The sequence below is a fragment of the Drosophila navojoa genome, chromosome 5 (genome assembly GCF_054131105.1).
Source record: "Drosophila navojoa isolate 15081-1374.11 chromosome 5, UAZ_NAV_1.0, whole genome shotgun sequence".
Taxonomy (NCBI): domain Eukaryota; kingdom Metazoa; phylum Arthropoda; class Insecta; order Diptera; family Drosophilidae; genus Drosophila; species Drosophila navojoa.
In genome coordinates this window covers 20,945,369-20,971,200 of record NC_142893.1, presented here as the reverse complement: position 1 = coordinate 20,971,200, position 25,832 = coordinate 20,945,369, and the positions used below count along the sequence as shown (strand labels likewise).

General features: G+C 40.4%; 1 protein-coding gene across 1 annotated transcript; it reads right to left on the bottom strand.

Moving 5' to 3' along the window:
- Positions 1-6,419: 6,419 nt before the first annotated feature.
- Toll-7 (Toll-like receptor 7) lies at positions 6,420-12,913 on the bottom strand. The gene has a single exon (XM_018106661.3). It carries the CDS (start codon positions 12,470-12,472, stop codon positions 8,141-8,143), a length of 4,332 nt encoding a protein of 1,443 aa, XP_017962150.1. The 5' UTR covers positions 12,473-12,913; the 3' UTR covers positions 6,420-8,140.
- Between the last annotated feature and the right edge of the window lie 12,919 nt (positions 12,914-25,832).

The window sequence follows — 25,832 nt, the reverse complement described above, 5'->3', positions numbered from 1 at the left end:
ACCCTTAGCCTAAGCAGTTGGCTCTTTGGCTCTGTCTCAGTCTCTGACTCTGTCTCTGTTGGCCAACTCTGCTAAGCTGGGCCAATTTAATAAGCTGCCAAAGGGCCGCATATAAACGCAAATGTGACAAGTGCCAACAGGCAGACAGGCAGGACGTAATAAACATATACACACGCACACATATATATATATATATATGTGTATGTATTTGTATGTAGACCTATATCCTACATTCTTATGTACATGATATGTATGTATGTGTGTGTGTGTGTCTTCATCTGTGTGTGTGCGTGTGTATGTTTTGTCATAATTTCACGTCCATTGTCAGCATTTATTCAGCGTCGCATTCAACATGGCGCACAGCACAAATGTCGCAGGACGAGCATTGTCCTCAGCCTGCCTTGCCTTGCCTCGCCTCGCCTCGCATTGTTGTTGTTGTTTTTGCCTCCGCCCTCGTCGTAATTATTTGTTTTGGCTTGCTGGGTTCATTTACTCCATGGAAAAAAGTAAAAGAAAACCCCCTAAAGAAGCGAGCGACACACACAAAATCTGCATGGCCTGTGTGGCAAGGGTTTTCGCTCTGCTCTGTGGCATGCCCCACACACATACACACACACACACGCACACATTCTCTGGCATACACATGTATGTTTGCGTTTTGCGTTTGTGTTTATGCACATGTGTTTTAATTTTTGTTTTTGTTTGTTGTTTTTAACAACAACAACAACAACAATGTCAACGACAACAACAGGCACAATAAAAACTGTTACACTTTTGTCGCTGTTGTCTTTTGCGTGGGCTCAAACAATTACAAATTATGGCTCAGTGTTCGCTTAGGCGCTTCCTATGGGCTCTGCCTCCGCCTCCTGCTCCGCCCATGCTTCGACTGCGGCCTTTGCCCCGTTTCGAGTTACCTTTTTAATTGTTTTTCCTCCTGTTGTTGCTGCTGTTGTTGTTGTTGCTGTTAAGTGTCAGCTTTGTTGATTTTAAGTATGCTGAAGGTTTTCAAGTGTAGCTGCGGCCTCAGCAGGTCAAATTTGAATGCACGGCACAGAAGCACATTTACTTAAGCAACTGAACTGATAAAAAGTCCTTAGAAATTCTTGACGTATATGGGGATTATTGTTAAAAGGCTGTTTGCATTTTATCATTTGTTAAATGTTAACATGATTTGTTATATATCACTATAAATCAATTGAAAATATATTTATTTATATATTCATATTATTTAAATGACTGAATGGTAGAGAAATATATCTTAGTTTTGAGAACTTTAATTCAAGATCTACATATATATTTAATTTAATTATCATTATTATTATTTCTGAAAATATTTGCACAATATTTGAAAATATTTGAATTTAATACAAAATATATATATTAACTTTTGTTTTTCATAAAAAATGTTTATTTTTTCGTGTTAAGCAAAATTTTTATTATTTGAATCTTCATTGACAATCTATAATATTTTTGCTTAAGTTTGTGTTTTAAAGTTTATATTCCTTTAGTTTATTAAACTATAAAAAATAAAATCATGTCCCTTAAAAGTTAAGCCAATATTTGTTTACTTTTCATTTATTATGCTCAATAAATTAGTTGTGCGCGTTTGCTTATTATTTAGTTATTCTTAAACTGTTTATCACTCAATTATACAATTTGCTTATGCATAGTTTAGTTTAATACTTATTAAATAATTATTGACAATTTTGAGCACTGAGTCAGCGCTAACAAATCCGACAGCTGGTGCTCTAATCAATTAACATGATTCACTTCAGGGCATCCGCAAAGCTAACCTAATTAAAATTAAGTTAACAATGCATATAAATAAGTGGAAATTTATATATATTGTTAAGTCCTACGCTCAAATTTCAATCAGCGCTAGAAAATGTCAGCTGTAGAACAGAAAGAGAGGGAGAGACAGACAGAGAGACGGACTTTGATTTGTGCGCTGTTACAGTGAACTACTCACCTCCTGGGCTGTTGTTTATGTGTCTAATGGCAAAACTGAAAGCGGAAAACTGAAAACTGTGTCGTGCGCATATAATAGATGAATATATACCTACACATATAAATACATACTTATATATACTTGCGTTATACATAAAGCTGTGCAGTTACCAAGGGAGCCGGCGTTTATTATACAGATTTATTTGCCTATTTCTGTGCGCGGAACGTGACAAAAAGCTCGTTTTACTATATATGATAAAAGTACATAAAAAAGAGGCAGAAAATGCCCAGCAGCAACAATCTATACATATATAAATGTATCTATATAAATATATATACTTATTTATCTATATATGTATGTATGTGCTTGACAAGTCAGACTGAAGCAAATGTTTATGCAAAATGTTTTGGCCCACATTTTGTGCAGACATTTGACATCCGAAATTCCATCTTCGACTTTTTTTCCTGTTTGTGTTTGTCTGTGTGTGTGTGTGTGTCAAAGCAAACCTTTTTTATTACATTTAAATAATTTGATTGCAAGTGCTGACAGGGTCCGGTCGAAGCGTTTAAACTGAAAACCTTTTTATTGTTATTATACGCTTTCGTTCGCTCAGCTTTTTTTTTTTTTTGCAACAGTTTTCAATTCAATTTAATTCACTTTGCGCTCTGTGCGGGCCTCAGATACATTTGCTACAGATACATTTTCTTATTTAATTTTTTCCTTGCCGCCTTTCGCTTCTGTACTCGGTTTTATTTCTTGCAGCATAAAAATTTATTATCATAATAAGCAGGCGAGCCGAAAAGGCCAAGCTTCCCATATGAGCAATACATATACATATACATCTATATAGATATCGATATATATTTCTCTTTTTACTCTTTTGTTGTTGTTGTTTGTTGCTGCAACCCTCAAATGTTTTTATGTCTGTTGTTATTGTTTTTTTTTTTTTTTTTTTTTTTTTTTTGTTTTGATGGAAATTCGATATTTGCAACACGTATTGAATTTTGATCAGTTGCCTAGTAAGTAATATACCCCATCTATATATCTTGAGCAATATTTTTTGTACTTTTCTGTTTTTTGTATGAGTTTTCTTCTCTCTCTCCTGCCTACATTGATTTAAATTGTGTGAAACTAATTCGCTTGCTATTGATTTTGTCTGCCAAGGCGAAATGTAGCACAACTCAGCCGCAGATGCGTATCTGCAAACAATTAAGAAAATTGTTAAATGAATTTTACGTAAAGAAAAACAACGAATTCCATAGCTCAGCACACACACTGAAACTTCCTTCAACTGCTGGCACAGTAGCTGCTCATGTCTTCTGCCACTTGTATCTAGATACGCGCATTTAGTGGAGGGTTCCACAGCCTGCGTGTGTGTCTCCCTCTCTCTACGTGTGTGTGTGTGTGCCCATGCATGCGCTGTTTCTTTGTAGGTTTTTGTGTGTAATTCTATTAGTTGTTGCAAGTTTGTTGTATGTGTGGCACGGCTCTCTTTTGACGCAAACAGCCAACGACAAACCTCAATGAAAGCAAATTAAAAAAACTTTTGCCAAGTGCGGAAGGGCAAGCGCTCGGGCTTCCCATTGAGTTAACAAACGAACGAACACTAGTAGCTCTGTCCCCTCTCTTACTATTTATTTCAAGAATCGTTTTGCTAACCAGCAAAATGAGTGAAACAGTTTCTACTTTTTTCACTTTACCTCTATTTTTTAGCAAAAGCTGTAGCAGTAGCAGAGTAGGTGCTGCGAATTCTAGCTGAAATAAAGAGAGAGTCTGATGGGCTGTGCTCTAAAAGTAATTAATTGCTTTCGAAAATTCTTTAAACTACATTTTTAATTACAATTACTTTTGGCAAAGAGAAGATTTTAAAGCAGACAGATTTCAGCGCTCTAATTATTAATGAAATTTAGTATTATGCGTTTATTCATATAGATTATGTATACTATATTGTAACTTACTAAAAAAATTTCTTTATTATCTATACAGAATATTACAAAAATTTTCAATTTCTTTTAATTCAAACTAGCTATATACACATTTAAGCCGATATTTATTATAACAAACAGCAAGGAACTCATAAATAATATAATAATAAATATGATCATAAGAGTTTAAAATTTAAAACATTAAAAATATAATTAAAAAAAAATATTATAAAATTATAAAAAAAATATAATAAATAAAAATTTAATTATATATTTAACATTGAATATATTACCCATATCAAATAAATATTAAAATATAAAATATGCATGCAAAAATATAAAGTATTTTCGCTGTAGGTAAACTAATAGCAAACATTGTTTATGTTGTTTTTATTTTTTATCAAGCTCAATGCAGTTTCCATTAATTGTTAAGTCTTTTGGCTGCTATGAGCTGTTGAAAAAGTCTATATATATTTCAAGGTAGTCTTACATACGGCATCAGCCAGTTTGACATTTTCCCCATATTATTTTAATCATTCCACAAGCATAATGGGAATCTAATGTAATGCCATATCTTATTAAAGGTCAATAACTTAGGTTGATGCTAAAACGTAGCTTTGTCAACTAGATACCATTAGACATTATATATTCACGAGCTTAAAGAACAATTTATATATATTTTTAAATGTAAGCTGCAAGGTTTTTTAAAAGTATATTTCCTTTTAGCGCGTTCCCACTGTGCCGTCAACTTGTGCACATCAAAAGTAGCGCCTACTGCTTACTTACTCAGCTCTTTTTCACTTTGGTAGCACTCGAGAGGCTGAGCTTGGCATAAATGCCAAAAAACCATCATAGAGAATGTGCCTAAGCGACTATATGAATCGTGTGTGAGTGTGTGTGTGTGTGAGTGTATTTGCTACCCTTCAATTTGATGCAGAGACATGCCGTCATTTAGGCAGACAAAACACTCCGCAAACCCAACTGACGGACTGACAGTGCGACCAGACAGACTCTAACCGACTGAGAGCAACAACCACTGTAGAACTACTAGGTGGAAGAGCGAGACAGTCAGAGGGAGAGAGAGATGGGCAGCTAGACGAATGTCTGCAATGCGAAGCGCATTTGTATTTTCATTTCATACACACATATAACATTATATAAAAATATATTTTATAGAGTGAGGGAGAAAACAAAAAATGATTTATCAGTTTGGTGCGGCGTGTATCTGAGTTACGTTTGCTCAGTTGACTTTGACAGGCCGCCGACTGCGTACGGCACAGCATCAGCATCTCTTGCACCTCTCCACGCTCGCCCACATCAGAGGCCAAGGCAGAGGCACCGCTGCCCCTTGCTCCACATAGTTGTCCGCACTGCGTGAGGATTACAAAACAGCAACTCATGTGCATGATGAATTAAATTGGCAAAAAAAAAATAAATAAATAACAATACAAAACTTAAAAAAAACCTGGCTGAACGTTTTTAAAATACCTAGCGCAACTTCATCATCATCTATTATGATGATCATTATTAAAAAATTCGAAATGTTTTTTCTATGATTATAAAAGCTTTTCACGAGCACGCAAACCTGCCCCAACATTAAATGGAGGGAGTCAGAGCAATATATATTAAATATATTATATTGTTTTTATATATATGTATACTGGAAAAGGGCTTTCAGCTTTCAAATTTTGATAGAAAATTATGTTTGACTTATTCAATTTTATGGAAAATCTGAAATGAATTGTGCAGAGTTGACGAGTCTGTTGCAGACACTTTGCCATCTTTTATACTCACCAAAAACAAAGAGTAGCTGAAAAAATAGAATTTATAATCCAGGCACATTTCCCTTTAGCCGTTGCCCAACACTAAATTAAATGTAATTTTCGTTTTTAGTTTTTAAAAAAAGGTTTTTCATTTCATGTTTTTCATGTTGCTTTTGTTTGCTTGCGAAACAGAAAAATATCTTTGTTTTGTCGTACATAGATGTATATAATAGTTACATATATATATAATATATATCTATATGATGTATATCAATATATAAATAGTTATTCACAAGAATTCGAATTATTCATAGAGTACATTATGTAAGAGTGGCATTAAATGATAACTTAAAACGTAGCATTCTTTTAATCATATATCATATAATATAATACAAAATAAAAAATAAATAACAGTTTTGGGCTTTCATACTGGTACAAGTGTTTGTTTCTCCTCTCTCTTTCTATCGCTCTCTCTCTACCTAACATCGGCTAGCTCCTGCTAAAGTATATTTTGTTTGTTTATATTCTGTTTAGTTTGAAACTGTTTTGCTAAAAATTGTATGACGAGTAGGCGAGTTTACGATCCAAAATATGACATATACATATACTTATATATATTTTTTAAATATTTTCTCTTTTACTTTGTTGCTTTGAAATAAATGCTCATAAGTGTTGGTATCTTTTTCTTGTCGTACTTTCTATAGGCAGTTGTTAAACATTTACTGTTGTGTGTGTGTGTATCAGAGTGTGTGTGTGTGTGTGTATAAAGTTTATCTCATTTAGTTTATATATAATATCAGTTAGTATCTATTTTCTTTAGTTTTTTTACAGTCACATATATATTTAGTATATATTTTAGTATATTTTGTATTTATATTGTGTATACGCCATGTAGTTGTATCTTTGCAAATGCTTTAACCCATTTATACTCAGCTATTAATTAGCATTATTATTATTTTTTAAGTATCTGTATTATTATTACAATATTTTGGTAAGCGTAAATGTTTAAAATGAGCTTTACTGCATAGTTTATATATGTTGTTTGCTAGCTAATTGTTTAATGCATATTTTCCTTTTTTCTTTTCACAAATTTCAAATGTTCTGCTTGTGTGTGTGTGAATTAATTGTAGGAGACTACGTATTTGCAGTGGCATTTACTTATATTAACGCATATATCATTAGGTATATATATAACTATTTTAGGCATATCCAGTGTGTTTATGTTTGCTTATATACAAGGATTTACGCTTTTAGAAGGGAGTAGAGACTATAGAGCAGAGCGAAGAGACATTTTAGATTTACTTTTATCAATTATTATATATAATTAGGCGATAGAAAATAGTTGTGGAAACCTTTTTGTCAGTCAGAAGAAGATATAAGAAAGCAAAGACATTTGCAGTAGGAGTAAATTAATTTTGAATTAAGCAAAGTTTCAAATTTAATAAATATTAAAAGCCAGTCTCTTTATAAGTTGAAAACAGCTTAAGTAAAGTAAAGTTAAGTAAAGTAAAGTAAAGTAAATTGATCAAGCACTATTTGCATTAGGCGCTTACACAAATATCTCACACTTTGGAAATAGTTTCAGCTGCGAAATCAGTTGGGTTGACGGCACACTTCATAAATCTAAATCTCATTCTAGTTATTTGTTGCTCTAACTGATTAAAAGCACATTAAAAAGTTAGTGCTGGCAAATGCACTAAACGCATTTTCCCAGCTCAAAAGGGAAAATGAACGAAGGAGCAAGCCAACGAATGACTGAATGAATGACTGAATGACTGAATGAATGAAAAGTTTTGTGCAACTCGACAGAGCTGCAACTTTTTGGGGGCAAAAACTTGACTTTAGCTCTCGCAGAACACAACACCAACTTGACATTGCCTCGCCGGGCCGCAGCCTAACTCTCGCTCAACACAATTCATGCAACACATGCGTCTTCTTACATAAACACACACGCTGGGCGAGTGCAAACAAATGCGAGTGCAACTGTATTCTGTATCTTTGTGTCTGCAGTCGTGTGCCTCCTTGTGTGTGTGTGTTTAATGTACTTGGATTTATGTTTATACAGTGCACTAAAATGACTTTACACTGGGTAAACAAAATATTTGTTACGCTGCGCGCATTTCCGGGGGAAAATGGGGGAAGAGCTTCCCTACTGTGTGTTTGTTTCTCTGTTTTTCTTTGGGGTTTTGTTTAACTGCAGAATTTTGGACTCTAGACAGAATTTATAATTTGCCCCCGCAACACTCTCACTCTCTCTCCCCTCCTTTCTCTAACTCTACATAGTTCTCTCTCCCTTTTCCATCATGCATCCTTTGCTGTATGTCTCTCTCCCTTTCTCTCTCTCTCTCTTCGGCTCTATCTCTTAATTTTAGCTCGCACATATTTTAGTAATTAAAATCATGCACCAGGAACCAGTCCCTATAGAAATCACTGTCACTCTGTCCAACAGCTGGACAGGCATGCACCTCTACTTCTCCTCTCTCAACCTCTCCCTCTCTCTCTCTTTATACCAGATACGCCTGCACATGAGGACCTTGCTGTTGACCACTCGCCTGCTGCTGCTGCTGCTGCTGCTGTTGGGGATTGGGCTTGCCCGCTGTGCTGGGATTCAGAGTGCCCGCATGAGGCGCCTGCAGCTGCTGCTGCTTGGGCTGTGGCCGCCAGGTCTGCGCCCGCTGCTGGCTTGCCTCGGCACCGGCTCCAGTCGCTGCCGGCATCATTAGCATGTGCTGCTCGTTGTCCAGCGTGGAGTAGTCCGAGTCGATGCTGGAGTAGATGTGCTCCGAGGGCGGACGCACGCCGTGATGCTGATAGTACTGCGCATGCAGATGATGCGGTCCGCCCGGATTGACGCCCACGCCCACGCCCTCCACCCGCTCGCCTCGTCGCTGCGGTCGGGGACTGGGCGTGGCCGTTGTGGCCGTCGAATAGTTCTGCTCGGCTGCAGCCACAGAAGCGGCAGCAGCAGCAGCGGCCGCCGCCTCCGCCGGTCCGCAGTAGGCAGGAGGCGGCGCCTGGCGGTAGAGCAGGCCCGGGCTGGCCGGCTGCTTGATGCGCTCGTGGTTGTGGTCGAGCGTGTAGTTGTTGCCCCGGTAGGTCGGGTAGTCCACGGGCAGCGCGTAGCGGAGTTTCTCCCAGAAATGGCGATCGGTGCGGCGTATGCGATGCACCGCCGAGGTCTTCAGGTAGGGCAGCAGCTCAATGTCGCTCTCCGCCTCGAAGGCCACCTCCGGCTCCTCGATGATGACCAGCTTCTGGGGCCTGCCTCGCAGCGCGTCGTGCAGGGATCGGCGCAGCTCGCACCTGGACCACTCCGTCTGCAGAAAGTTGCGTGTCAGCAGGATGACCACACGCCGGGACACACGACTCGCCTCCAGCAGCTGGTAGTGGGTGGCATCGTGGGCCAGGTCGCGATGCTGCAGGCACACACGCAAGGCCGGCCGGCCCGTCTCCAGCTCGCTGGCCAGGTGCTGGCACACAAACTCCGAGTCCTTGGCCGAGTGCAGCAGCAGAGCGTCGTACAGCTTCTCCGACTCCTCGCAGCGCGGCCCAAACACACGCACGCCGTAGTGTGCGAAGAGCCAGATGCGCAGCGACTCCCTGAACACGAACACAATGATGATGACGATGAGCAGAAAGACGAGCGCCAGGGCGGCGGCCAGCAGCGGTATGTAGGACTCGGGGATGCCGTGCTGCAGCATCGAGCCGCCCGAGTAGTAATCCGTGCAGGCGGCGCCCGTCGAGTTGAAGTCCAGTTCGCGCTTCTGTGTGCCCGCCGCCGTCGAGCTGCTCTGCTCGTAGGCCGCCGTGTTGGGCGCCGCCATGCAGTAGATGTCCTGGGCGTCCTGCACAATCAGCGCATTGTCGGCCACGTAGGAGGTGAGCGCCTGCAGGAACTGGCAGCGGCAGCTCCACTGGTTGCGGCCCAGCCAAATGGCGCGCAGCCGCTGGCCGAAGTGCGTCGCGTGCAGCTGCCAGATGGGCAGGGTGACCAGCCGGTTGCCATCGAGGCGCAGCAGCTCCAGGGAGACCAGCGGCGCCAGCGTTCCGTTGCCAATGGTGGCCAGTTGGTTGTTCTGCAGGTAGAGCTCCTTCAGGGCGGACAGCTGCTCGAACTCGTAGCCGTGCAGCGTCTGCAGGCGGTTGTCGGAGAGCTGCAGCAGCTGCAGCGTTGCCAGACTGGCGAACGTGCGGTTCTGTATGGACGCCACCTGGCTGCCATTGACGTAGAGGGCCTTCAGGTTCTTGCGCCCGATGAACGCGTGATTCTTGAGCACGGGGAAATTGTTGCCATCCAGGTAGACGATGCTGGAGTCCATGGGCACGCGACGCGGCAGCTCCATGGTCAGCTGGTTGCCGCAGTCGACCACGTTCGTGGACCAGATCTGGTCGTGGTAGCAGGTGCAGTTGTGCGGGCAGGTCATCTCGCAGTCGCAGGCATCGAAGTCGCAGCAGTGGCACAGGGCGAAGCAGTGCGACTCGTAGCGGCAGAGGAAGTCCTGCGGCCGCAGCGCACTCAGCGGACGCACTGCAGCGCCGCGGGCATGCGGCATCACGCACTCAATGTTGGGCATGTCCATGACGCGCGGATGCTGCCGCGTGGTCAGATTGTTGATGCGCTGCAGCCAGTCCATGGTGCAGTCGCACTCGAAGGGATTGCCGCCCAAGTAGAACTCGGGCAGAGGCTTCGGCGCCAGCACCGGGGCGATGCGGAGCTGCTGGAGCTGCAGCTTGCTCAGCTGATTCGCGTAGAGATCGACGCGAGCCAGGTTCGCTTTGTCCACAAAGGCGTTGGGCAGCACATTGCCAATCAGATTGTTGTTGATGAACAGCAGCTCGATGGTGTTGGGAATGGACATGGGTCCGATCTCCGTGATGCGATTGTGGCTGGCGTCCAGCGTCTTCACGCGTATCTCCTCCTGCAGCTTGTAGTAGTTGCCGAGCGCCTCGATGTAGTTGCCGTGTATGTCCAGCCACTTCAGGTTGGAGGGTATGAAGGCGTAGTCGAACCAGACCAGGTGGTTCTCCGACAGATTCAGCCAGAGCAGCGAGACCAGCGTGGCGAACACTCCATTGATGTCCGAGAGGAAATTCCGATCCAGTCGTATGGCCTCCAGCTCGTAGTTCTTATCGAACGCGCCACGCTCGATGCTCTGGATGCGATTCTTGGCCAGATTCAGCACACTCAGGCGAGGCAAATCCGCAAACATGCCCACCGTAATATTCCCGATATGGTTGTCTATCAATCGGAGTCCGGTCAACTGGTGCAGATTCTTGAAGCTCTGGTTGTCGAAGGTGCGTATCTGGTTCTCGCCCAGGTCCAGGGTGCGCAGCATGGCCAGATCCTGGAGGGCGCGCGGCACCTCGTTCAGCTGGTTGGAGCTCAGGTCGAGCTCCTTCAAGTCCGAGCAGTTCTTGAAGACAGCCGGCTCCACGACGCTGATCAAGTTGTTGTTCAGCGTCAGCTTGGACAGCACGTAGAGTCCATTGAAGAGCTTGTCGTCCAGCGTGTGCAGGCGGTTCTCGGCGAGATTCAGGGTGTGCAGGTTATACAGCGGCAGGAAGGCATTGTCCTCGATGTGGCCAATCGAGTTGTTGCGCAGGTTCAGAATCTGCAGGAAGTACAGCTCCTTGAAGGTGCGGTAGTCGATGCGGGTCAGCGCATTATGAGCCAGGTTCAGAACAATCAGGCGGATGAGGCCCGCAAAGGTGGTGTTGTCCACGTGGTTGGAGGTCAGCTGGTTGCCCGACAGATCCACCACGAGCAGCTGCTCCAGCCGATGGAACAGGCCCTTGGGCAGCTCGTAGAGCTCATTGTTCTGCAGGTGGATCTCACGCAGCTCCTTGCTGCCCGCGAACAGGCCCTCGGGCAGCGTCTCCAGATGGTTATTACTGAGATTGACAATGCGCAGCGAAGCTAACCCAGCCAGCGCCTCGCCCGACAGCTCCGATATATTGTTATGCTGCAGATTCAGGTGCTGCAGGCGCCGCAGCCGCGAGATGCCCCAGCTCTCTGTGATGGAGCGCAGCTCATTGTAGCTCGCGTCGAGCAGTTGCAGCTCGCTGCCGCTGCTGCTGCCGCTGCCACTGCCACTGGCGCCGCTGGCACCACCGTTCGCACCACAGTTCATGTCCGCAAAGCCCAGCTGCTCGGCGGTGCGAATGCGATTGCGTGTCAGGTTGAGCGTCTGCAGATTGCCCACGGGGCAGAGGAAGCCGCTGGGCAGGGCGCGCAGATTATTGTCGCTGAGGTCCAGCTCCGTCAGCTGCTTGAGGCCGTTCAGCGAGTCGGGATAGAGCTCCAGCGCCTTGGCCGGGCCCCATTCGGCGTTGCGTGTGCTCAGCTTGAGGGCTTTGAGCGTGGTGAGGCCCTCGAATGCGTTGTTGGGCAATTGGAGCAGCTTGCAGGACTCCAGCCGCAGCGTGTCCAGCGTCTGCAGGCGGGCAAACACCGCCACCGGCAGCTGCGACTCAAAGAGATACAAATCGCTGCATTTGATGGTCAGTTGGCTGCTGCCATCGGCGCCTTGCAAATCGAGGCCGGGCTGTCGTTCGATCAATCGCAGCGAGCAGTGAACGGAACTGGTGCCGTTATACGTCCAGGTGCACTGATTGTTTGGCCCGCTGTGCACCGGCGCCGGCGAGGAGGCGGCCATTGGCTGAGCGGCGGCCAGCAGGGAGCTGTAATCGCTGGACAAACTGACGCTGGAGCCGAGCATGGCGCTGGCCGCGTTCTTGTCACTGGCATCCTTGGGCTTGGGCGGCAGGGCGCTCTGGCAGCCGGCGCAGCCAGCGAGCAGAAGCAGGCTCAGCAGCAATAGCAGCCGCAGCTCCATTGAATTTTCGGGCTTCGCTTGGAATCGGGATGGGGGATTTGTTCAGTTGCCTAATTAGCTGCGTTTTGCTCAGTTTTCACGTTACTCGTTTTCTCGCGTTTCACTCAGTTTTTCATCGAAATTGACATTTTTTATATATTTGTTTCTCATTTATTCTGATTATTCCTTTTTTGCTTTGCCACTGCACTTGTTCAATTATTCTTGAATTTTTGCCTCATTAATTTTATAATTCACTTCACAATATTTCTTTTTTGTTGTTGTTGTATTCACTTCATGTTTTCGGCTTACAATTTCTCAACTCTCATTTTCAACGTTTGAAACGCTTTGCGATTTTATTTATTCTTTTTTTTTTTTGTGGATTTTTATTTGAATTTGTGCGTGCTTCACACGTCCGTACCGTACGGCGCTCGCACTCGAACTGTTTGTTGGTTCGCTTCACCAACTGGCCGTAGACCGATAGGAAAATCCATCCAACAGCCGAAAGACTGCAAAGGCGAAACAACGTGTGGTTTACGCACGCAAAGAGAGAGAGAGAGAGAGCGAGCGAGAGCGTGCGAACGACTGAGTAAAGCGCGACAGTCACGAACGAAGGAGGCGCATGTGCTCGTCGGGTGGGTTTTGCCTAAGAAACGAACCCAACTAACGATAATATCAAAGAGCGCTCGCATGCTTACGCTCTGGGGCGCTCTCTCGTTCGCAGTCGCTCTCTCTGGTTTTAGTTACTAAAACTGCCGCTGCACTACCGAATGGCGCTAGTGTGCCGCAGTAACTGAGCACAATTTGTGTGGCGAGCATATGAGTGAATCCACTCATTGCTAGACTGAGTTACTTTTGAGTCAGTTTTCCTGTTTTGGCTTGCATGAATTGAATGAGATATAATGAATAGGCGAAAGATTTATATTGAAGTAGAGATAGAATGAGTCTCTATAGGCCTAAGAAATGGGTTTGTTTACTTTGCTTTGCACACTGTATATAAATATATTCGCATGTCTATACAAAACAAAATATAGTTTATTATTTATTTACTTCTAATAAATTTTACACATTTTGTAAGAAATACACCAAAAATTTTTTTTTCAAATTTTTGGTTTCAATTTCATAATGAAATCAATATAAATATTAATGCTACACCATTTATTAAAAATGGTAAATAATATAAAAATAATAAATATTAAAGATGGAAAATAATTTAATTTAAATATAAGAAATATTAAATCTTAATATCAATAATACCAGATTTTATATAGATATCTATGGTATGCCTTATATATCGTATTAGGGCTAAATTACTTTGCTTTTATATTATTTAATTTTGAAATTATTTGTTTATATACTTTATTTATTGCATAAATTACTCAAGCTCAATTTCAATTCTATTAACTGTGAGTCTGCATATCTCTCTCTTTCTCTCTCGCGCGCTCTTCTCTTCACTCTACACTCTTTAACTCAAAATCAGTCAACACTCTGCTTACTCTCCCTCTCTCTCTCTCACTCGGTCCCTCTTCTCTGGCAGCAAATGCATTTTTGTTTTGTTTTCATTACGGTTGTTGTTGTTGCTGTTAGCTCACACGCGCCGCCATCAGCAACAACAACCACAGCAGCAGCAGCAGCAGCAGCGACTTAGGAGACGCATCCGTCAGATACGTTTCCTATTGAGCGAGGCAAGCTCTAATTGTTGCAGCTGCAATGCCTCGGCAAAGGAGGGAGGGTAGGCACTAGGTCGGCTGCCTGGCAATTTTGTCAACGCTAAAAGATGTTTAACACATTGCCAGGATAAGCATACCTACATATGTATACATGTATACATATGCGTATGTATGTATGTCTATATGTGTTCCTAGCTGTTGAGGATCGCGCACTTAAAGATGCATTAGGCAATTCGCCCTGCGGCTCGAGTGCTTGAAGAGCGACTGAGAAGTTATATTTAGTGCAATGTTTAGAGAAAGCAATTGAATGTTGTGCTACGTATGTACATACACACATATATATAAATAAATGTGTATACATATATAGATGGATATATATATATTTATATAAATGTGTGCATCAGTAGTATATTCAATTCGATTCAGGCCAAGGCCGCATATAGCTAGAGTCTCAAGTTATCGCCTTCAACATTATTTGCCACATTTGAAAATTTATTATTTATACCATATATCACATCACATATATATCCATACATATACATACAGACACGTATGCGAAACTTTTGTTTGTATGCATCAAGTTTTCCTCGAAATGCATTTATTATTCATGCCAACTTTTTCATTAACTGACAGAGCTGCCACAGCGCCCACACATGACCGGAAGATGTTTGCCCCTTGCCATTGCTATCTGCCAGTGCCACTGCCCCCGCCTCCACCTTCCCTTTCTCAACTATTTCGTAGTCCTTGGCAGTCGTCATCGGCAACAAATCTACGAAAAGGCCAAAGCCAAAAGTGAATTGCCAAAAGGTAGAAGAGACCAAGAGATGCCACCAGCTTTACCTGTCTCCGCTCATCTCCACTCCGCCCCCTCCTCTACTCATCTCAAGTGCTGCGCGGTAACTAAGTTAATGTTCTCCGGCGCCCTGCCCTGCCCCGCAGTGCCCTGGCTAGCATCGAGTCTAAACTTCTCTTCCTGCCCAGCTCGTGTGCTGCTGAGTGGGTTTCCACGACAACGCAGACGAAGACAAAGTCCCAACACATTGCCATTGTTTTTGTCTTCTTTTCTTTTTTAACTTACTCTGTTTTTCCTTCTCTTATTTTTTCTTTTTTTTTTTTTTTTTTTTTTTTTTGGCTGGTGCTAAGGTGTCGGAAACTTGTTCAACTTGTTTCCATTTTACTATTTTTTCCCTCTCACATGTGTGAGTACCTACGTGTGTGTGTGTGTGTGTGGGTGTGTGTGAGCCTGTAAAAATAGCAACAGTGCAAAACGCTACCTCATATTTAGGCCCAGGCAGTAGCTGCCCTGTTTTCCTGTTCGATGCTGCCTGTTGTTTTTCCTAGTGTTGCTGCTGCTGCTGCAATGCGCCGCAGGACACTTTTTTGTTATCACCAGCAACACACAATGTAAGCCTAGTTAGCTATCAACAAGTAAGCTCTATTAAGCGCAGCATCAACACGTTAAAGTTCGATGAGAAATGGCAAAGCGAAAAAAATGCAGCGAAAAGGCAAAAAGCCAATAGTATTGACTCAACACATAACAGTCGTAACTTTAAACAAGATCTGTTGAAATTAATTTAATTTACTTAATAAATATTGAAAAAATTTTCATTATTTTTAAGATTTATGTGATGTATAAGTTTTTTCCAAGTTAAGTTGTCACTGCCAAATGAATTCAGAGAAAGTTTTATTATTGAAGATTTATTATATATTTATTATAATTATTTATTTTGTATTCTCTAAATATATTTTGTAAATTATAAAATATTTATATTATTTCATTTATTATCTCTAGTTTTTATATATTAAATATTGTATGCTCTTCATATTTAAAAAATTTAAATTTAAAAAATATTTTGTACTTTGACTATATTTTATAGCGGAGAAAGTCAGTCTCAATTTTAACTTTGATATATAGGTTTGTAAAAGTATATCTTTCGCAGAAAGTAACAAGCTGACTTCTCTAAAACTAATCAAAATCAAATTAAATATTTACACTGGAAAGTTAATTGAGTATCATAAACTTATGTATATGTCTTATCTAATGAACTTTTCTAATTTCAGCACTTGCTCTAAGATGTTGGTCAAAGTGAAAAATATTTAGTATAGTCATATTTTTATAGATTAAATGTAAAATAATTTCTCATTTACATCATCAAAGAAAAATATCATTTTCAAATATAACTATATATTTAAATTAATTAAGTATTCCATATACATATGTCAATATATCAATAAAATTTACATGTATTACACAAACACGAAACATATTGCACTTGGAGCAGAAACAAGTTTGTCAAGTCGTTCTTAAGAATATTAATCTTAAGTTCTCTTACTCATGCCAAGCTATCTTTCTTAATATAATCATTTTCCTAATTTTACTATCTATGTTTAGTCGATTGCGACATTCAAGAGAAATTGAGATAGCTTTTAGTATCATTTGATTACAAATATATAATTTTCTATTTATATCTGTACACATACAACAAATATATATGCATACCATGGAGACAACGACCCCTAGAAGCGACAGCAACAATTATCTGCTTTGCATGTCGTGTTCAGTTGTTATCTACGTCAAAGAGTCTCAAGACGTAGCCCACCATGAATTATCTTTGTGTCTTGTAGAAGCTGCTTGTACTACAACCAAGTACAAAGAGAACTCCTCTCTGAGCAAGTCAAGGGTTATCAGCTGTTGGTCTGTCCATTTCACTCCCTCTCTCTCGCTCGCAGTCTCTCTCTCTTTCTCTCTGATATGACAGCTCTTATATATGACGGTATTATATTTCAATTTATAGATCATATTTTATGGCTGTCTTATGGCCAAACAATACATTTAAATGTGCATTAAATTGAGCAATAAATTTAACAGTCTCGCGCTGTCCCTCTCTATGGTACTTCTCTCTCTCTCTCTCGCTCTCTATCTCTGTCTAGCTCCGTAGCGCTTTCGCTCTCTAATTAGAGAGCCCACAATAAAATGCAACGCAGCCAAGTTTAATTAACAAAAGTGCGACAAACGTGGCGCAATTTTTCGATTAGAGGCGCCATTGCGGAGCCCCCCAAAGCGATTCCGATTCCGATTCAATGGAGCACAGCGGCTATATATCTGTTTCGGCTCCATTATCAACTTTAGTGCAGCAACAGCCCCATTCAAAAAGGGAATTTGTCATCAAGCGAAGAGCACAAACAAAATATTGTGCAAATGGAAAAGCGAGAGCTCTGCAATATAAAATATGCCCGTCCGCAGAGGCCTCGCCAGGCCGACGCGTCGGGCGGCCAGAGCGGAATTGTAGATGCCGCTAGTTTTACGGCCGGACACCGAAATTTGACCAAAAATTGAACTAAAAACAAATTTCAGCAGCAGCTGAAATTGACAGGCTCTCGTTTAGGCTGGGGCACAGGATGCGGCTAAATGAAGCAGCCGTCGCACACTGACACGAATGTTGTGAAAACACGCATGAAAAGGCATTTACATGGTATATAAGCTGAATGAGTTAAGTCTGGGTAGCTGGAAATGAATAAAAATAAAAAACTACAACAGGAGAATATATGCAAACCAATTATACACAATGTAAAATAATCAGAAATTTAATTGACATTGGTATGATGCCTCTTAAAATATAGTGTTTATTACCATAATTTACTTTTATTTATTAATAACTTCCATTCTGTTGCAATTTAATTTTTCTTTTATTATATTTTTATACCCTGAACCCATTGAAAATGGGAAATCAGGGTATAATGGTTTTGTTAAAAGTATGTAACAGGCAGAAGGAGGCGTGGCAGACCCCACAAAGTATATATATTCTTGATCAGGACGACAAGCTGAGTCGATTTGGCCCTGTCCGTCTGTCTGTCCGTCCGTCCGTCCGTCCGTCCGTCCGTCCGTATGTATGAACGCGTCGATTTCAGAAGATATAAGAGCTAGAGACTTCAACTTTTTTTTTAAATGTCCGTATATATCACGCGCAGATCGAGTTTATCACTAAAAAACGATAACTCATTCCGATATTTTTTTATCGATAAAAAACCTTATCGAAGATCACTTAAATAATTATATCTCCTACATCTTTCAAGCTAGAGTCTCCAAATTTAAAATGTATATTAAGAATGAATTTTATACAATTTCGGTTTTTGTTAAAATTTACCCCCCACACCTAAATCCACCCCCTCACCCTCATCTTTGTAAAAGTCGTATATCAAATACTAGAGACTTGAGCTTCGGTATACACATACATTTTAACATTATGATTACGTTCTGAAAGTTTCATTACGATCGTACGTCTAGAAATTAAATTATTCAACAAATAAGTTGTCATTATATTGCCAACACTGCAGCGCAACCCAAGCGCAATCGCCTGTATATGTGAGTGTGTGTATATGCGTTTGTTTGTTTGTATGCGTGTGTGTGTGTGTGTGTGTGCGTGTGTGTTTGCTAATTATTATTGAAATATCAGTTGCTTGTAGGGTTCAGGGGATCTCGTAGTCGAGCTGTCTCGACTAGAGCTTTCTTTCTTGTTTTGTATAACAATTGTATTCCTATTTAAAATAAATAAAATGTAAATATACTTAACATAATATACAATATTATTTACTTTTTACATTTACAAATATAATTACATTTATTATATACATAATATAGTAGTTCAAGATTAAAATGTTTATTTTTTATTGATATTTTTTATTATTATTATTAATACATCATATTTTTTATTTTGTATTATTATTTTGTTAGTTATACAATTTTATTTTTTTTGTTTTCTCTTCTTTATTTGTCCTAATCTTAACTTTGATTATCTTATTATTATTATTATTATTTTTCATTTTATTTATTTTAAATTTATTTATATTTGTATCATTCCGTTCTCCGAAATGCACAAGAATAACGAAAATGTTTTGTCAAAAGTCTTAGAGTAATGAGAGTAAGGAATTTTATACCACTTCGTTTAACTTACATCAATATAATATATACTTAATTACAAATAAGATTTGGGGTCAGAAATTCGTAAGAATATACAGAATACCTTTACATTATTCAAATACCAATTTCCACACAAATTTTCGGAGCATTCAATATTTTTAAGCCACTGTGCGCTGTGCATTTTGCGCGCTGTTGGAACTGCAGCAAGTGTGAAGATTGCAGAACTGCTGTAGTTCTTCTTCTTCTACTTCTACTTCGACCAATGCCTATCTGGCGCTGCTGCTGCTTCTTCTTGTTGTTTATTATGATTGTTGTTGTTGTTGTTGTTGTAGTTGGCCATGATATAAATTGCACAGCTGAGCAGGCAGCATAATCGCATGCAATTATGCCCCACACAATCACAACGGCAAAAGTTTGCAAAACTCGCCAAGCCAGGCAAGCCAGGCAAGCCAGGCGAGCCAGGCAAGCAACTCAGCTGGAAATGCAGCAACAGGAGCAAAATCAGAAGCGGAAGACTCAGAGAGGCAGAGGGAGCGAGAGGTGGGCTGTAGACTAACAGGTGAGTGGGTTGGGCAGCTCGACTCGGTGAGTTCTTTCTCCATATTGCGATAGAGTGAGCGAGAAAAGGAGGGAGTGAGTGAGAGCGAGTTGAACAACAATGCAACAGCCACAGTTGCAGTTTTCTTTTTCTCCTTGTTTCTCTTTTTTTTTTTTTTTTTGTTGCCTGCCTCTTGTTTGTTGCACAATCTTGTCTAACTTTGTTTAGCCATCGTCGTGGCCAGTAGGTTTCCTGTTGCCCATCTACTACCGCTCTCGCTTCACACGCTGCTCCTTGTGTTGATTTTTGCCACGTCGTCCTTGCCTGATTTTTGAGGCCTATTTTTGCGGCGAATGCGCGGCTTTCAAGTTTTGCTTAACTATATTTCGCTTGGCTTCCTTTGCGCCTCTCGATGATTGCAGTTGGTTGCAGCAGCAACTCGTCCTGTGCAGTTTTGATCTATTGATGGATTTTCCAGCTCTGTTTCTTCCTCTTCTTCTTGTTGTTTTTCATGTACCGCCTCTGGTTGTTGTCTTCAGTTGTTCGCTGTGCGCCTCGCTTTGAGCAAATATTGCATTTTACGTTTTCCAATTAAACTTGAACAAGTTCTGGCTTTTCGTCTGCTCGTCACGCGTTTCCCATTTTATCTGTGGTGTCCTGCTACTGCACAAGTGTCGAGATTTTGGAGCTAGCAAGAAGACAGTTTGTATTCTTTTCAAAACTGAATGAACGGCTGAGAGCTGAAGATTTTGATTTTGCAGTTTGAAACTGCCGAAGGAAACAACTTTGACGTTCTGGGAATGGTCTATAGAGAGCTGAAGATATTTGTTCAGGAAATTTTAAGTAAATAAATAAATTGTTGGTGATAAAATTAAAAACTTTTTTCGATAAATAATAAGCAAGTAGTGCTATCAGCATTGCACAATATTTTAAAAAATATTTTTTATTGTAGCTGATAACTGAACTGTATTCAGATATTTATAATTGATGAAGTTAACGAATAGAGTATATAAGATCTCAACAGAACAAAAATTAATTTATTGCTGTAAGCAATTCAAATAAAATCGAAATTCGTCTACAAAAAATTAATAAAATATATATAAAAATTAAAATTCCATTATAATCCTTAGGCATACCAAATGAGCTCCCACTGTTACGTTGAGGTAAATAACATCAATAATTATTGGCTAAATGACAAATGGAAATAAATATCTAAGAATTTGTATGTATCCTTTACTTAGATAGAGTAAGCCACTTTCTTCTAATCTCTTTTCTTGGTTTTCGAATCTAAAACCTTTGGCTTATCTAAACGCATCTAACGAAACTCAAAAATAAATATAATTACCTCCATTTATCTATTTCGAGAGACTCGAGCTCCAAGTAGCCGTTAACCCATTCATAGAAAACTAAGCCATCTTTCTGTGAAGGCAATAGAGAGCAATAATTCTTGGAAAATTTTATGGCAGAGGCGAATCTAGTACAGCGGAAGAAGAAGACGAAGAAGTGAAAAAAGTAAATAAATAATAGCAATTACATGTGAGACGGGCCGGGCCAATAAAACCGGCAGCAGCATTACATAAAACAAGCGCCTCTTGGCCAAGTTCGCGTGGAGAGCCTGGCTGAGCGCGCACTTGAGCGCGTTTATAGCACTTTAAGAGCCCCGCGGTAAATACATAAAACAAAGTTCTTGTCGAGCGACTGACAGAGTTGACTACCTCCCTAATCAACGGGAGTGTGCCTTCAATTTGGACACGTGCAAGTCTCGAGTGTTTTACAATTTTTCATTTAGCCGAAGCGAGCACGAGAGTAAGAGGGAACGAGCATAGAGTTCCTAGAAAATTTTTAGCAGGCGTCGAAACTAGTTTACGGTAAATGCCCAACTCCAACTAAAAATTACTCATCAAGAATATTTGGAAATTTTGTCATGCGTCCTCTAAGCCATAACTGAGTATCTAATGATAATTGTGGGGAATGCCGTGCACGTACCCGGCTCGTTAATTCTACGAACTCAAAAATCATACACAATAACCAAAATAATAAACCAAAAACGAACCAAAGCGCCAAGACAATTAAAGCATATTTCTTTTCCTGGTAAAACGCTACACGTAACCTTGGCTGCATTTTAATCATCAGCAGAGCTCTTTCTTTATATACACACACTTGTACATAATGTACAGTATATATTTCTGTTGTTCTGTGTTTCTTTTGACGAATTTCAATGGGCCGGTTGCACGTGCTGCACTGCCTGCCACATCAATCAAAAATAATTTATATGAGAGCAGAGTCGAACAGGCAAAGTCTTAGCCACAGTCAAAACTCGTGGCTTGGACATCTGAGATAGCGTTATGGTTATGCTTAATGGCTACAGTCATGCCTCGACTGTAAAGAACTGCCCAGAGACACGTTGATAATACTCAAAATAGGAAAGAAACCAAAACCCAAATGCATTCCGTGGCAACTTCTCTTCACCTTTGTAGAATCTTGAGTATGCATGACAATTGCTCTCTATAATTTACGAGCTCGATTTGCTTACAAGCCTGTCCCCAATTAATTGATTTATTGGAGTCCGGACTTGAGCGTGTTGAATAGTGGGGATTTGTATTCGTATCTGATGATTAAAACAAGACTATGTGGAGAAGGGCAAAATGCTTTATGGCAGGAAAGGAAAACTCAAGTCGAAAAGAAAGTCTCCATTTGACAACCGAGAGCCGCAATAAATTATTGAGTAAATATAAGTACAATAAATGGCAAAAATATACAGACGTGGGCTCGATAGACTGACAAAAAGAATGAATATGCAAATACAAATTAAATAACATATTAAGGTTTACTATCATACAAAATACTTCTTCAAAACTTTTTTAGGTTTAAAATTTCTTTTTTATAATTTTAAAGTAAAAACTTTTTTAAAATATTAAAAAAAAAACAAATTTTAAACTTTTGGTTAAATATTTATCATTTAAATTTAAAAATTTTAAATCTATTAAAAATGGCACAACAAATATTTTATATGATAGCAAATTTAGCAAATATATTACATAAAAATTAATTTAATTATTTGTATTAATTATTAATATTTTAATGATGTTATTTTGTATTTATTATTTATTTTATTTACTTACTTATTTACTTATTTTTATTATATGTAATCCTTTCTAATATATATACACATATAACAGGGTTATTTTAATTTATACAAAACAGAAATTAAGTTCTAATTTTATATGGCGACTGTTGCATACTCCACTTTCGCGGACTAAATTCTTTTCAATTTAAAAGCCGTTGAGATCCAAATGCAAATGCTTCTACGCTTCACCAAAAACTCCTTAATACTCATAATAATAATAATAATAAGAAGAAATGAGAATGTTTGCTACGTGCGATTCGACTGTCACGACCTAGAGATAAACATTTTCAGCGCCTTAACACATGTCAGCAAGCAGCAGGAGCAGCAGAGGCAGCAGCAGCAAAGGGTTACGATTTTGGTGTGTGCGGGGCCCGAGTCGGGGCTTAAGTTCTTTAAATTATATTTAGTGTGTTTAATTCCTTTATCTTGTGGCCGCAGAGCGCAAAATGTTGCCAGCTGCCAAAGGCACAAAGAGTTTTATTGTCTATTATTTACAAAATATTTGCGCCAAATGTCGAGCCATATACATATGTATATAAAGAGGAAGAGTGGGAGAAGGAGCTGTAATTAGATAGTCAAATAAGTTGACGCGCAGGCCAAAAATCAATAGCAGCCACCACCAGCGAGCCGTGAAACCGTGAGCCATCCATCAGCTGACAAAAGATGCTCGGGTACGTCCATTAAATTTGTCACCCGCGGCTAAGCTAAATGTCAAATAGTACTACGAGCAGTCGCACACACGCACATACACGCACACTCGCACACACGCACAACAATAACAGCATCAATTTGACACGTACAGGCGCTAATGATGGGAATGACCAGCCAACTGAGCGATCGAATCCTATTGACCGACCGCTCAACATGCCCACAATTGTGCCTCGACCCTGGGACTTTCCTCCACCTTTCTCTCCCTCTCTCTCTCTCACTCTCGCTGTGCCTCCCTCTCCCGGCTGGCAACTTTGGGACTTCCTGCCGTTCTGTATGCCAGTTGACATTTGGAGTTGTCGCGTCTCAGCGACTGCCAATTTAATTCCCATTGACAAAATGCACAATTCTATGGCCAGTCCCTTTGTCCCCTCACCTCTCCCGTTCCCATATAGTTCAGCCTCATCCTGTGTCCTTGTCCTGCGTACGTTTCGCCTTTTGTTCTGCTTTGCTTGTAACTGTTGTTGTCCGCCCGTAATTTCTGTAATTTCTGCTTGTGACAGCCGCCTCAACCACTTGCTATTAATTATTTTAGAAAATCGCTTGTAATAACAATAAATTTTTGGCCCTAAGATGCCGCAACCCCCCTCGCACTCCACTCGTATGCGCTCTCTTTGTTCTCTGTCTGGCTAATTTCACTTTTTATGGTGACACAACTGTTAAATTTTACACGACAATCAAATATTTGTGCGAGTATTGCTTTACTTTTCAGCGAAATGCAATCAATGCAAATGTTTATATTGGGCTTTTCAACTGTCTGCTGTGCTCTACTGGGAGGGTTAACATGACCCGCGTTGCCTCTCTCTCTCTCTCTCTCTCTCTCTCTTTCTTTTTGGTTTGTATCTGTCAAGGTCCCAGACATGCAAAAGCAACCACTTTCAATTTTGACGGCATATCGATTTAATAAATTTGCGTGTGCGTCCCTCGCGACAATTTGATTGACAAGCCACGTCCGTCCGTCTCCCATACCCTACATACCCATCCAGTCAGCCAGCTCGCCAGCTAGTCTATCAGTCAGTCAGTCAGTCATTCAGTCAGTCCATCGTTGGGGGTTTTCCAAAAAGTGCGCTGTTTACATTTCGAGTGTGTGCTCGGGTCAGGTCTGTCACTGCGGCTATGATACTGCTGCTTCTTCTATGCATTTTTTCCTATTTTTTCCGCCGGTTTCGCCTGGGAAATTGGTTTAATTTTGTTACAAATGTCACTGTTTGAGGTTGGGATTGCCAAAAAAATAAAATAAATTTCTGTTTGCTAACGATTCGTTTTTGCCTGCTTCGCTTTGTATACAAAAAGCATTTATCAGAATCAAATTGGTTCCACTTTGAATTTTTGAGAGCGGAAATAAATTGATTAAGCCATAATTCGGTTCTGATTTCTAACACATTTAAAATCCTGCAGAGGATTGTACCAAAATGATTAGATTTATTAACCAACCAATTTCACTCTTTATCTAATTATTAAACTTTAATTAATCAACTTTTTATATGGAAACTAGAGTTGTGACTTGAAAGTGCGTTGAGGTAATTCTTTTATTATAGCTGAAGCTAATCTTTGCTTCTCTATAATGTTTACTATGTGTCCATATTTATCGCCGTTTAAGATTTATTATAAATTCATTCTAAATTTTTATCAGTTAAAAAAGAAATGTCCATTTGCCGTAATGAATTTACTAGTATTCTTTAATTGCTTAGCTTTATTTATTTTTATTTATTCATATTTAAATAAAATTCTTGACTTTAGAGTAAGCAAGACTCTCTTTGCAATCACACTTTTATGACAAACTAAAGCCCATCAGCCCAATCAGACCCAATGCATTAAGAGTAACAATGGCCCTAGCATACAATTGACAATTAAAAGTTCAATAGACACATATCTTTAAATCAGTTTGGCATGCGACAATGGCTTAGGGAGCATTATTTTGGGGTTAGTTAGATCTCAATATATTGATGGAATTTCACAGAGTATTAGCTATTTCTGTGACAGCACTGGAACTAATTTGAAGATAGCTCTATAGTCTCTATATATAGGAGTCAGGGAACGTCCAGTTATCAGCAGCAGCAGCAGCAGCTGGTGGGTGCTTGGCTTGACAATTGTCGCCCCCTGCTTTGCGGTGCACCCCTTGGCGCAATTTACAACACTTGCTGGCAGCACACACCAGCATTATCAGCACTGAACGATCTTATTTTGGGTACCATAGATACCAATGGGCTGATATGAGAGAAAATAATGGACGCGTAGACAGGCGTGGTTGTTGTCTCTCTGTCTGTCCTCTGTGTTCTATGCTCTCGTCCGCTTTCATATATAAAATGAATTTCAATTTTGAAAAATTGCCTTTCGAATGGCTGTGTGAAAAACGGAAATGCCATTTTCCCCCCACCCTGATCAAATGCCACTCGTCACTCGCACACTTGGCCCTTTTGTTG